The sequence below is a fragment of the Balaenoptera ricei genome, chromosome 12 (genome assembly GCF_028023285.1).
Source record: "Balaenoptera ricei isolate mBalRic1 chromosome 12, mBalRic1.hap2, whole genome shotgun sequence".
Lineage (NCBI taxonomy): Eukaryota > Metazoa > Chordata > Mammalia > Artiodactyla > Balaenopteridae > Balaenoptera > Balaenoptera ricei.
The window spans coordinates 54,629,665-54,643,787 of NC_082650.1; the positions used below are offsets into that span (position 1 = coordinate 54,629,665).

The 14,123-nt window shown below is 42.8% G+C and overlaps 1 protein-coding gene and 1 long non-coding RNA gene across 2 annotated transcripts in view; one reads left to right on the forward strand and one right to left on the reverse strand.

Annotated features, from left to right (window-relative positions):
• The window catches only part of PREP (prolyl endopeptidase), a 137,621-nt gene that overhangs the window by 113,045 nt on the left and 10,453 nt on the right, over positions 1-14,123 (forward strand). Inside the window, exons 11-13 of the mRNA XM_059941502.1 lie at positions 4,213-4,349; positions 5,505-5,599; positions 9,279-9,410. Coding sequence (XP_059797485.1) covers positions 4,213-4,349; positions 5,505-5,599; positions 9,279-9,410 — 364 coding nt within the window. The remainder of the gene's footprint in view (positions 1-4,212; positions 4,350-5,504; positions 5,600-9,278; positions 9,411-14,123) is intronic.
• LOC132376023 (uncharacterized) overlaps positions 8,271-14,123 on the reverse strand; it is a 112,536-nt gene continuing 106,683 nt past the window's right edge. Inside the window, exon 5 of the long non-coding RNA XR_009506201.1 lies at positions 8,271-9,028. This is a non-coding gene — a long non-coding RNA (uncharacterized LOC132376023). The remainder of the gene's footprint in view (positions 9,029-14,123) is intronic.

Genomic DNA, 14,123 nt, shown 5'->3' on the forward strand with positions numbered 1-14,123 from the left:
TACTTCCATGTCCTGGCTATTGTAAATAGTGCTGCAGTGAACATTGGGGTGCATGTATCTTTTCGAATTATGGTTTTCTCCAGATATATGCCCAGGAGTGGGATTACTGGGTCATATGGTAGCTCTATTTTTAGTTTTTTAAGGAACCTCCATACTGTTCTCCATAATGGTTGTACCAATTTACATTCCCGCCAATGAGGTGGATACCTCATTGTAGTTTTGATTTGCATTTCTCTAATAATTAGTGATGTTGAGCATCTTTTCATGTGCTTTTTGGCCATCTGTACAGTACGGACCATCCATGTGGGTCTTACTCTGTCCTGCCTGCCACAGACCGCTTGCTGCACTCTCCTCCGAGTCCCCGAAGCCCCCTCTCTGTCCCAGCTGATCTCCCCGCCACCGGTGAGGGGGCTTCCCTGAGTGCGGGAACCTTTCCTCTCCTATAGCTCCCCCCGCCAGGGGTGCAGGTCGCATCCCGTTTCCTCTCTTTTTTCTTTCTTTCATCCTACCCAGTTGTGTGGGGATTTTTCTTGTCCTTTTTAGGTGTCTGAGGTTCTCTGCTAGTGTTCAGCAGGTGCTCTGTGAGAATCGTTTCATTTGTAGATGTATTCTTGATGTACTTGTGGGGAGAGGTGAACTCCACATCCTCCTATTCTGCCATCTTGGCTCTAACCCCTCTGTTGAATTTTTAAATGCACATACACTTTGATTTAGCAATCTCATGTCTAAGAACATATCCTGTAGAAATCATAGCATGACTATATAAGATTTATGTAAAAGGGATTTATTCCATCATTGTTAATAACAGAAAAAGAATAGTCTGAATGGCCTTTGGTGAGCAAATGGTTAAGTAAGTTCGTGTACTTTCATACGATGAAGTACTAGGCAGCCACTTTTTTAAATGAGGTAAATCTGGGTGTCTTTACCTGGAAGGAATTCCATAATCGGTAGCTGAGTGGGGAGAAGCCGACTAAGTTTTATCCCAATATTGGCCTGATTCTATGTACTACTGCCTTTTAATAATAACCCATGTATGTGAATACGTGTAAACAGATGTGTCTCTATAAGCATGTGGAAAAGTTCGGAAGGATCTACACCACTACGGTAGAGGTAGGGATGGAGGGGCAAAGACAAAAAAATTCATCACTGCCCTTTGAAAGGGCAGTGGTGAGGACAGGACTGAACGAGGCAGGCACGTGTGAGCTGTGGGTGTAGGTTGCCGTGGATATGTTTGATCAGGAAGGAAGCAGGAGACGGAAATTTAGTTTGAGGGACAGACATGGCGGTACAAAAGATCTGGGGCGTTGTTGTTGTTGTGTAGGATAGGAGAAATTTGAGTCTGTTTGTATGCCAAGGAAAGGGAGACAATACAAAAAGAAAAAGTTGCGGTAATCAGAAGAGTGTGGTAGTAGTGGACTTAGTAAGAAATGAATGATCCTTCTTTCTCTGGGGTTCAGAGAGTGAGTGAAGTTGGCAGAAGGTTCTTCAAGAACTCCAAGGAGATGGCCCCCATGAAGATAGGAAAGGCCAGATACAAAGAGTAGGGGATGCAAATGGGTGGTGTTGGGAATGGAAGAAAATGGAAACAGCTAGGAGATGTGCTAGATCTGCAGGTTTGGTCGTCCACCTCATACTTGTGGGATCAGAATTTCTGGGAATGAAGCCCAGGAAACTGCATTTTTAACATGTTTATCACAGATGCCTAGGCCCAACCAATAAGGTTCAAGAACCACTAGTGTAGATTATGAAGTGGAGCTTTTTGGTTTGGCCAGGTTTGGGAAGCAAATGGAAACAAGGAGTTTGCTAACTTTTCTTCCTTACCAGGCAAATCTAGAAAGAAACTTACCCACAAAGCCTCTCAAAGAAAAGTTTTGCAGGAGTGGCTTCAAGAGGAAATCAGTTTCAGTAAAGTCAAAGGAATGGAAAGAGCATAATGGAAAATAGCTGGGCTATTTTTAATGTCTGTTTCTAAAATGTCCACATGGATTCCTTCCATAGTTATCAAAAGACTCACTCAGGATTCAGTTTGCCCTTCTGTTGCAGTCAGGTTAAGGTTTATTGTCATCAATTGCCATTCCATAAATGGAAATGGCATAAAACACTGCTCTGTGTGTATATATAGAGATGTGATGAAGTCTGTACACATGTATATATGTTAAGTGTGTATGTTTATTTCAAGTCTGAAATAGACTTCTTTTAGGGAGTTGTCTTGAAGATGATTCTACTGTAGTCATCCTCACCGTGCCCTTTCACTTTTGGACAGCATTCACAGTGCTGTTATTTTAACATCTGACCCACACCAACTTAATACTTGGGTATATTTTTGCAGCTATGGGCATAAGGGGGCCTTTGTGCTTTTGATTGTATTCCACAAGGATGCCTCCGTCCTGGAACCAGATGGGAGCACTGCAGACCAAGCGAGGTGCAGGCACTAGAAAGCCTACAGGTGGTAGCAAGCAAAGTAGTGCCAGAGGAGGAAGCCACATTGCCCCGAAGCAAGAAGACAGAGCACTTTGCAAACAGGAGGCTCTGAGGGTCAGCTTAGTAGGGACAGAAGTGCACCAGTCCAGCTGACCGGGTGAAGAGTAGGACGCAGAAGGAGAGTTGCCTGAGGAGGCCTCAGTCGGGCTGGAGAGGGATTAGGTGCCGGGGCTGGGATTTGAGGATAGGTGGGAAGTCGGGAGGTAGCCGGGGGGAACGCTATTTTTTAAGCGGATGATTCAGTTAGTTAGGGTAGAATCGTGTGAGACAGTTTGCTCCCCTGCCCACCCGCCCCCACGCTGTCTCCTCTGTGGTTAGAACACGCCTACCCGAGGGCCTGGGTTTCAGCTCATTAGCCCCAGCCAGTCGCCTGTACGTCTTGCTCTGCATTTGCTTGTACCTCCCACAGTTACTCTCTATTAGCGGCTCCTAACTGGCACTAAATAACTTTAGCTAAAACCCTGTCTCCTCTGATAACTTTGAACTCTGCCATGTATTCTCCATAATTCCTAAACAGTCAACTTTACATACATCTCAGCATTTCTCTCCAAAGTCAGAAGCAAATGTTTGTTATACTGTTCCTTGGCAGGTTTCAAAAAACGACCAGACTCGCAGGCATTAATGGTGGCCGTGTAGTGCCTTTCTCCAAATGTGCCTCGCCTCCCCCCTCTCCCCTGCCCGCCCCCCACTGTTTATTCCCAAGAACTTTGTGGGCACTTTCCACGATAGAACCGCTACCTTAAAAAGCTTTGGATAGAATATGGCTCCAAGTCACACTACCTGTAGAGGTTTATGTCCTTGACAGTGATGTGTGAGATCAGCAAGACGTTTCTAAGCTGGGCACTTTCCAGGTGTCATTTGGGATAAAGATACCACGTTTGACCAGAGAAGGCTATTTACAGATTGTCTGTCTGGAAGAAGCCATTATCAGCTTTGGGTGACTCAGTGCTTATTCTATGGCTTACCGTTTGAATAACATTTCATGTTCTCTTTCTAATCCTTTTTCTCTTATTCCTTTTACCCAAAATGTAATGAATCTAGAAACGTTAACTGAACTTACCAGATTCAGGAAGGTCTGATGAGCCTTAATTATCAATCCTGGAGAAAGTGTCTTTGTTTAATCAATCAGAAACAATAGGATTTCTATGTTGCTCCTTATCTACTCTCTAAAGCTAACATATGTTTTGTTGTTGCTAACATTTAATTAATAGTTGAACATAGGAAAATGAAGAGGAGTTGAGTGTGTTAACACTTAGAGAGGAAGTTGAATATGAAATGTCTTTCCTAGAAAAAGAGTCTTCCTAGATTGGATTGTCTGGCAGAAGAGCCCAATCTGAGTTCCCACTGCCGGGAGGGACGCTTGGCAGCAGAGGACGGAATGCCCGTTCTCTTATGTGGGCCTCGTGGAGACCCTAAGAGGTGGGCACGGTGGCCACATTTTACGGATAAAGAACTAAAGCTGAGTGAGGACAGACTTGCCAGGGGTCACCGAGCTTTTGAGAGTGGAAGAAGAATTCAAAGTCAAGTCTCCCTATATTCTCTACTCCACACTGTCTCCATAAAAACTGAAATATGCTCCCCCGTCAACTAGCCCTTTTAGTGGTACTGGATTTTCACTGTGCTACTCTACATCTTGAAGAATTTACTACCTGTCTGTTTTTCCCATGTAAAAGCATGCAAGTGTTTACTCAGGAATGCTAAATCTAGCTGTTCTGCTTTCTTTTGCTCTAGGTTTTCTACCCTAGCAAGGATGGTACGAAGATTCCAATGTTCATCGTGCATAAAAAGGGCATAAAATTGGATGCCTCCCATCCCGCTTTCCTATACGGCTACGGCGGCTTCAACATATCTATCACACCCAACTACAGGTAAGCGTGGCACCTCGGAACTTCAGCGTGTATCTGATCTTCTCCAGACAGTGAGGAGAAACCAGAGACTGGTCTACTGCCTCTGCACCTGAGCCCCATCCCCTTGGTCCCCACAGGGGAACCTGGATCAAGACAACACTGATTCCTGAGCAGAGCTTATCTTTGTTCATTTGTGCAACGAGTATTCGTTAAGCCTGCCCTGTGTTGGGAAGTGAGATGAGTGAGGAAGTGTCCTTACACCATTTTCTTCCCTGAACCAGTGGATATGCTGGTAGTTTCAGTAGAGACCATCCGAGGTATAGGAAAAATGTTGGAGAGGACCACATGGGTGTATGGTCTGATCACCGACCTCAAACTCTCCTTTCCTCTGATCTTCAACATCCAGGAAATTAGCAGCCAGACCATCTTGAGCCTCAGGTTGCAGAAGCCCACAGTTTCCCCAGTTACTAAAAGGAAGAGTGAATAAATTTCAGAAATAATAGTTCTCAAAGCAAAATTAATTTTAGTTAACAGCAAACAGAAAAATAACCTCATTCAGTACTGTTAGGGTCAGAGTGGAAAGAGAGGGAGGAAAACATAAAATCCAAACTTTCTAAAGAAGCTTTGTGCCGTAGTTTCTTCTGTTTATTTCTAGAAAACATTCTCCAGCCCTGGGCACTCCGTTCTTACTTTCTGGTCAGTGTGCCTGATCTCCTCTACCTCTCTCACACCTAGTTTCAATGTCTAAATTTCTGTAAAACTGGAAAATCTGTTTAAAATTCATATTTCAGAAGGAGCTTTCTTTTTTCCAACTTGAACAATTTGGAGAGAGATACTGGGAGAGATGGTAGCAGGGGCCATTACCGGGTGTGTAACAAGCACAGCACCATTCAGACCAGGGCTGTGTCACATGGGTGGCAGTATTTCGGTTGCCAAGACAGTTGTTTAAAATGAGGTATACTGAATGCTCCTGAAAATGTATGAGCTTTGCAGTTAATCACTAGGCAGAAGTTGTAACATTTCACTTAAATCGAGCAACATGAAAGTACTGGGCTTCCACGTAGATGACAGCACGTGCGGAGCATCTGCAGGGCTGCGGGTGCGGGTGTGGTGGAGGAGGACAGCGGCCCTCACTGGGCAGTGAGTGGCAGCTTAACTGTTTTTACCATCTCTCAGTGTGTCCAGGCTCATCTTTGTGAGACACATGGGTGGCGTCCTTGCAGTGGCCAACATCAGAGGAGGTGGGGAATACGGAGAGACGTGGCATAAAGGTGAGGTATTTTCTCTGCAGAAACACAAATATGGCATAGTCCAAGCCGAGGGGATTAGGGGCAGAAAAGGATGCTTCCAAACACATTGCAGGCACCATTCCCCCTTTCAATTTAAACAGCTCAGTCTTTTCACAGTTTATTTTCCTTTGCAGTCTATTTGAATGAAGGACGCCTTTTTCAGACGCATCTCCTACATACCATAATCAATTTTTTTTGTTAGCAATGTATAGGGTACATTTTTATCTATCAGTCACTGTCAGAAGTGAGTCTGGGGCATGCTTTTGGTATTTATTGTGTCTCCTTCTCCTGTTAGCCTGGCTTTTACTGTTTAGCATTATTGGCTATCTCAAAACAGACTGCAAAAACAGGCCATTTTCTCTTAAAAGAAAAAAGAGCACTCTAAAATAGAGCTTCCCTAGTCCCAGTTTGGGCATCTTTTGCTTGCTTTCTCTGATCTTCCCAACATTGCTAAGAAATAGCATCCTTCTAGCGTTGTTGCTGGGACTCTAATAAAACCTGCACGTGATAGATAAACACAAGAACACAGCCATTTTTCTTTTCTGGTTTTAATGGTTCAGTCCCTGTTCTCTGGCCTCCTGAAGCATGTATTCTAGTTGATTGAGGAAACTGCTCCTATATTCACCTTTATTCCCCAGATTATCATTCTTTAAAAAAAAATTAATGGCAACCTTTATTTTTAAAGCCCCATCTCTTCCTTTTCTCTCTATATGGAGCACACCCCGTCTCCCAGGCTTTTGTGTATCTGGAATGCATAGACTAACCAACAGCTTGAAGAAGATGTTCTTCCCTTACCTTATTCCTGTGTTTGGGAGAGGAGGATGTGGGAAGCCGCTTCACTCCCACCGGCTCCCTGCTTTTCCCCTCTCAACATCAGCCATCCTGTGTAAGACAGTCTGCGAGCACGAGGGCGGCCCCCCGGGCTCAGGCTTGGCCAGCAGCACGTGGTGAGGAGGCTCTTCTCCCGCAGTAGGAGCGTCCGAGACCACCCTTCGGATCCGTACACCCACCTGTTCTTCTCTACCTGCTGAGGCCCAGGCTCTGGTTTTCTGCATCGATCAGATCAGCAAAGATGAGGGTAGAGCTGTAAAGGGCTTTTTTCATAAGTACCTGTTAGATGTCAGGAGGCAGGAAAGGCCCAAGCCTAAATCCTCGGTCTTCAGCGTGCACCCCAAGGACTGATGTCAGACAGCAAACTATTTGAGCATCTTAGCAAGAGTGAGCGTCCCAGGCTTCCCTGGTGACGCAGCGGTTGAGAATCTGCCTGCCAATGCAGGGGACACGGGTTCGAGCCCTGGTCTGGGAAGATCCCACATGCCGCGGCGCAACTAGGCCCGTGAGCCACAACTACTGAGCCTGCGCGTCTGGAGCCTGTGCTCCGCAACAAGAGAGGCCGCGATAGTGAGAAGCCCGCGCACCGCGATGAAGAGTAGCCCCCGCTTGCCGCAACTAGAGAAAGCCCTCGCACAGAAACGAAGACCCAACACAGCCAAAAATAAATAAATAAATAGATGGATAAAAAAGTGAAATTCTTAAAAAAAAAAGAGTGTCCCTAATGAACACATGGGCCCCCAGCCTGCCAGCTATCATTGGGCCAGGTGTCATCCTTGAAGGCTTTATTGATTGTCACTGTATTTGAAACAGCATAGAATTCATTGTATCATTCTGACTTGGACCTGATATTAGAGTTTAATTACACTAAAATCATACTATGAAACTGTGATAGTAAGAGATGACTAAGAAAGGGGGAATAAAAGTAAAATCTCTACACACCTTATGTTGGATGTACATCCCAAATCCATATGCTAAGTCTGGACCCCTTGACTCGCCCAATTTCCTGGTTAAAAATGTTTAATGTACACACTTAAACACCCACCTGCACGGACTCCTGACCCAGTGGCCTTCTCCTCAAAGAACCCAAGTTCTTCGCCATAAAATTCCTCTGGTCCTCAGGTGTCCACCATGCTCTGGTAGGGAAGAGTGCCCTTGGTCTTGGTCAACTCTCTCATCTCTGTATTAATTATAACCAAGTTATTATCCAGAAGTCTTGGGGGGAGGGGAGTTTGCAGCTTGACTGAAGCTAAAAGAAGTTGATTACCTCTGTTTAGACTGATCATAAACTTTCTCCTAATTTAGGCAGTGAAAGGGCCTGAAATGGAACTTTTCTAGTTAGACCCTAGCATATTGAACCTCGATAAATCTAGATTCCATTCTGTTAATTGAGTTTAAAATTTAATGCTCTTCAAAAAATATAGTCATATACCCAAAATATTATTATTCCTGGAAACTAAGTAATCCTAGCCATCCTAATTCACCAATAATTTCTTATTAAAATCTTAATAACATTTGTTTTGATATGAAAAAATTTCTTCAGTAGCACTGCTTCATCTTTAATTGAATTTCTGCAAAAATGGTTAATCTCAAATATCTAATTAGATCTATGTCTGCTTTTTGTTCATTTCATTGGCAGTTATTTCAGACATCCATTCCTTTGTGGGCATGACTCTGACTTTTGGCCTTTACTTTTGGATATTACAAGGCCTTACAAATGTTCCTCTCTTTAAGTAGTTTCTTTGTTTGGCTCTACACTGGAATGGCTTCTAGATGAGAAAGCCCGGATTCTCTGAGGAGATGCTTGAGATCATCTTCCTTCAAGCCTAGAGAAACTAATGGGCTGCTCTGTGCAGCACCACGTCCCCACCTAATTCCTGCCTAAGTTCTGTAAGTACCCATGGGCAAAGTCAGAGAGCTTCCTTCTCGTAATCACGTCCCCACCTCAGACTCCTGCAGAGAGGAGGGGTGAGAAGTGCACCTTTCTGCACAGAGCACTTTCTTTTTTTAAAAATTTATTTATTTATTTTATATTTTATTTTTGGCTGCGTTGAGTCTTCGTTGCTGTGCACAGGCTTTTCTCTAGTTCTGGTGAGCAGGGGCTACTCTTTGTTGTGATGCACGGGCTGCTCATTGCAGTGGCTTCTCTTGTTGCGGAGCGCGGGCTTCAGTAGTTGTGGCGTGCAGGCTCAGCAGTTGTGGCTCGGGCTCTAGAGCACAGGCTCAGTAGTTGTGGCACATGGGCTTAGTTGCTCCACGGCATGTGGGATCTTCCTGGACCAGGGATCGAAGCCGTGTCCCCTGAACTGGCAGGCAGATTCTTAACCACTGCGCCACCAGGGAGGTCCGCGCAGAGCACTTTCATCTTCCCAGGGAGGGGGCAGCGCGTTCATCCCCATTGTCACATGCTGTGTGGAACTCGAGGACTGGACTCTGCTCTGGGTCTTGTGTCAGTTTTGAGTCCAGCTCCTCCCAAAACACAGGTTCTTTTTGTTGACATGCTTTCACATTTTCATTCTCATGGTTCTCTGATGTCATACCAGATCATCTCTTCCCTTTGGGGCATTTGCCTTTTAAGTTCTAAGAGGTTTTAGAAAAATACAAAGGCACCATATGGATTAGCAGTTGTGGCACTGATGATGGATTTCCACAATGCATAACAAAATTTAAATTGAGGCATTTTTCTAAAATGTAGTGTTAGTCCATTGTGTTTAAGTTGATCAGTAGTTGAAACTGTGCCCTATCATCATTTGATTCCCCCTTAGGTTAAAATGTGATATTTTTTTCTATGTTTTGTTAATTAACTATCTTTCACTTTGGCACATTGTAGGTGGTATCTTGGCCAACAAACAGAACTGCTTTGATGACTTCCAGTGTGCTGCTGAATATCTTATCAAGGAAGGTTACACGTCTCCCAAGAGGCTGACTATTAATGGAGGTTCAAATGGAGGCCTCTTAGTAGGTGAGAACTGGGTTTTTTATTCATTGTACTTTACTAATTAACTCTTGGAGTTTTCAGATACTCTGGTTTACTTTGGCTCATGGATGGGAGCAGTGGTACAGAAAAAGCAAAACCCATTTGTATTTTGGGCATCTAATTAATGACATTTGAAGACACAACTACTGACTCAACTCATCATAGCCTGAAAAGCCATTCCTCCTCCCTGTTCTGAGCTCTATTGGACTGGACCGCAATTCTTACCCTTCCCTCTCCCCCTCCCCACAGACTGGACCCACAGGTCTCTAGGGTTCAGTCAGCACATGACTGAGCCTAATAACACACCTCTGACTGTGTTACCCAGAACTTGTAAGCTGTGATCATCACTAAACATTTGTTGAATACCTATGCCATGGGATGCTAGATGCTGTGGGTGCAGAGAAATAAGTCATGAAGGAAAATGAGGTACATGCAAAGATGGATCCACAGCTTCATAGTAATGAAATAATAGTTCACCCTTGCTGAGCACCTTGCCAGGCCCAGTGCTGAGCCCTTGACATGCACGTGGCCTGGGAGATGGGGGCAGGTATTATCCCCGTTTTACAGAGGACAACACTGGGGCACTGAGAGGTTGAGTAACTTGCTAGTGTGATGGTAGTGCTGAGGTTGATGCTTAGCACCGTGGCTTTAGATTCTGCTCTTTTAACCTCTATGTGGCACTGCCTCTAAGTGGATTTTCCTGATATTTTTGGTAGTTAATGAATTTTTACTTTGCTTTTTGTCTCTCAACAGTACTTAACATTGTAATGAACATTTATAGTGGTCCTGAACTTTGCTTGCTGGGTCCTACATCCAGTGTCATTAGGATACGAGGGGCCGTTGTACAAATGGAGAATAGCACAAATAGACTCAACCTAAAAAGCACATGTGACAGACAATTTTTAGCTTTCAATCCACTGTCGTCAGGGGATCTAGACACATTCACTCCATTTCCTTGTCTTTGAAATTTACTGACTTGTGTCAAAACCTGAATTCCTGTCCTTATTACTTCTTTACCCCAATGGAATATAGTCTTGAAAAAAACATTTTCCCAGGGAGATAAAATATATACATGTCCAAATAATTTGTTTAAATTTGGAAAGGGTAGAGATGTGGCTGAGATGGCAAAGTAGGAAAACCCCTGAGCTCACCTCCTTCCACGGGCACACCAAAATTACAACGATTTACAGAACAACTATGTATGAGAACAACCTGAAGACAAATAGAAAAGATTTTCCACAACCAAAGATATAAAGGAACCACAATGAGATGGGTAAGGAGGGGCAGATGCACAGTATAGTCAAGACCCACAACCTCGGGCAGGCAAACCACAAATGGGAGGATAATCACAATTGCCGAGGTCCTTCCCAAGGAGAGAGGGGTTTGAGACACACATCAGGCTCCCCAGTCCAGAGGTCCTACACCAGGAAAATGAGCCCCTAGAACATCTGGCTCTGAAGGCCAGCGGGGCTTACTTTGATGAGAGCCAGAGGGCTGTGGGAAATAGAGACTCCACTCTTAAAGGGTGCACACAAAAATCTCACATGCTCTGAGTCCTGGCACAGAGGCAGTCATTTGAAAGGAGCCTGGTCAGATTCATTTGCTAACCTTGAAGAAGAGCCTCCCAGAGCGGGAGGAGGCAACTGGGACTCCTACTGGGGACACAGGTGCTGGTGGCAGACATTTTGGGGAACTCGTTCTACCACAGGGACACTGGTGCTGACAAGCACCATTCTGGATCCTCTCTCTGGCTATTAGCACTCCACCACCAGCAGACTGGCACCAGCTCTGGTCATGCAGAGATCAGGCCTTGCCTATCAGCATGCCCAAAGTAGTTGGCCCTGCCACAACAGAAGGGCCCGTGCAGCCTACATAGGAGGCACCCCTAGAGCATGTAACTCTGGTCACCAGAGGGGAGTCTGCTGTTGGGCCCTACAGGATATCACCTATATTAAGGATACTTATCCAAGCTCAGAAAACATAACCAACCCACCTAATACACAGAAACAAACACAGAGAATTAGGCAAAATTAGAAGACAGAACTATGTTCTTAAACTAAGGAGCAAGATAAAACCCCAGAAAAAGAACTAAGCAAAGTGGAGATAAGTAATATTATCTAATAAAGAGTTCAGGTAATGATTATAAAGATGCTCAACAAACTCAGGAGAAGAATGGATGAACACAATGAGACATTTAACAGAGAGTTAGAAAATATAAAGAAGAGCCAAAATGAGGTGAAGAATACAATAACTGAAATAAGAAATATACTAGTAGGAATCAACAATAGATTAGATGATACAGAGGAATGGATCAGAGACCTGGAAAACAGAATAGTGAAAATCATCCAAGCTGAACAGAAAAAACAATTCTAAAAGATGAGGACAGCTTAAGAGACCTCTGAGACAACACCAAGCAAACTGACATTCACATTTTAGGGGTCCAAGAAGGAGAACAGAGAGAGGGGCAGAGAACTTATCTGAATAAATAGCTGAAAACTTCCCTAACCTGGGAAAGGAAACAAACATCTAGGTTGAGGAAACACAGAGAGTCCCAAATAAGATGAACCCAAAGAGGTCCACACCCAGACAGAGAGACTCTTAAAAGGAGCAAGAGAAAAGCAACTAGTTACTTATAAGGGAACTTCCATAAGACTATCAGCTGACTTTTCAGCAGAAACTCTGCAGGCCAGAAAGGAGTGGCACAATATATTCAAAGTGATGAAAAAACATACAATCAAGAATACACTACCTAAAAAAAAAAAAAAAAAAGAATACACTACCTGGCGAGGCTATCATTCAGATCTGAAGGAGAGATCAAGAGTTGTACAGACAAGCAAAAGCTAAAAAGAGTTCAGGACCACTAAACTGGCTCTAGAAGAAATGTTAAAAGGCCTTCTCTAAGTGGGAAAAAAAAGACCACAACTAGAAATATGAAAATTATGAAAGGAAAAAAAACTCATTAGTAAAGGTAAACAAAGATAGTAGATCAGCTACTTACAAAGTCAGTAAAAAGTTTAAAAGACAAAGTAGTAAAATCATCTATATTCACAATAGTAGTTAAGTTGATACACAAAACAAAAAGTTTTAAAATATGACATCAAAACATTAAATATGGCAGGGGGGAATATAAATGCAAGATTATTAGAAAGTGTTCAAACTTAAGAGATCATCAACTTAATCACAAAGATATATAGGTGGTTATGTATGAGCCTCTGATAACCAAAACCAAAAATCAATAGTAGATACACAAGCAAAAAAGAGAAAGTAATCCAAACATAACACTAAATATAGTCATTACATCACAAGGGAAGAGAGCAAAAAAGAAGGAACAAAAAGGAACTACAAAAACTACCAGAAAACAGTTTTTTAAATGGCAATAAGTACATACCTATCAACAATTAATTTAAACACAAATGGACCAAATGGTCCAAGCAAAAGATAGAATGGCTGAATGGATAATAAAATAAGACCCAACTATATGCTGCCTACAAGAGACTCACTTCAGATCCACAGACAGACACAGACTGAAAGTAAGGGGATGGAAAAAGGTATTCTATGCAAATGGAAACAAAAAGGAAGCTGGGGTAGCAATACTCAGACAAAATAGATTTAGACAAAGTTTGTAACAAAAGACAAAGAAGAGCATTACATAATGATAAAGGGGTCAATACAAGAAGAGGATATAACATTCATAAATATTTATGCACCCAGGAGAAAAGGGAACCCTCCTACACTGTTGGTGGGAATATAAATTGGTACAACCACCATGGAGAACAGTATGGAGGTTCCTTAAAAAACTAAAAATAGAACCATGATATGATCCAGCAATCACACTCCTGGGCATATGTCTGGAGAAAACCATAATTCAAAAAAATACATGCACCCCAGTGTTCATTGTGGCACTGTTTACAATAGCCAAAACACAGAAGCAACCTAGATGTCCATCGACAGAGGAATGGATAAAGAAGATGTGGTACATATATACAATGGAATATTACTCATCCATAAAAAAGAATGAAATAATGCCATTTGCAGCAACGTGGATGGACCTACAGATTGTCAGACAGTGCAGTAAGTCAGACAAATATCGATATGATATCACTCATATGTGGAATCCAAAAAAAAATGATACAAATGAACTTGTTTACAAAACAGAAGCAGACTCACAGATCTCAAAATCAAACTTATGCTTACCAGAGGGGAAAGGTGTGTGTGGGGGGGGGGGGGGAGGATAAACTAGAAGTTTGGGATTAACAAATACACACTACTATATATAAAATAGATAATCAACAAGGACCTAACATATAGCACAGGAAACTCTACTCATATTCTGTAATAACCTATATGGGAAAAGAATCTGAAAAAGAATGGATATATGTATACGTATAAATGAATCACTTTGCTGTACACCTGAGACTAACACAACACTGTAAATCAACTATAATATAAAATAAAATTTTTAAAGATATTTATGCACCCAACATAGGAGCACCTAAATGTACACGGCAAATATTGACAGACATAAGGGAGAAGTCGAGAGTAAAACAATAACAGGGAACTTTAATACTCTACTTACATCAGTGGATAGATATTCCAGACAGAAAATCATTAAGGAAATACTGGCTTTAAATGACACATTAGATCAGATGGACTTTAAGAACATTCCACCCAAAAGCAGCAGAATACACATCCTTTTCA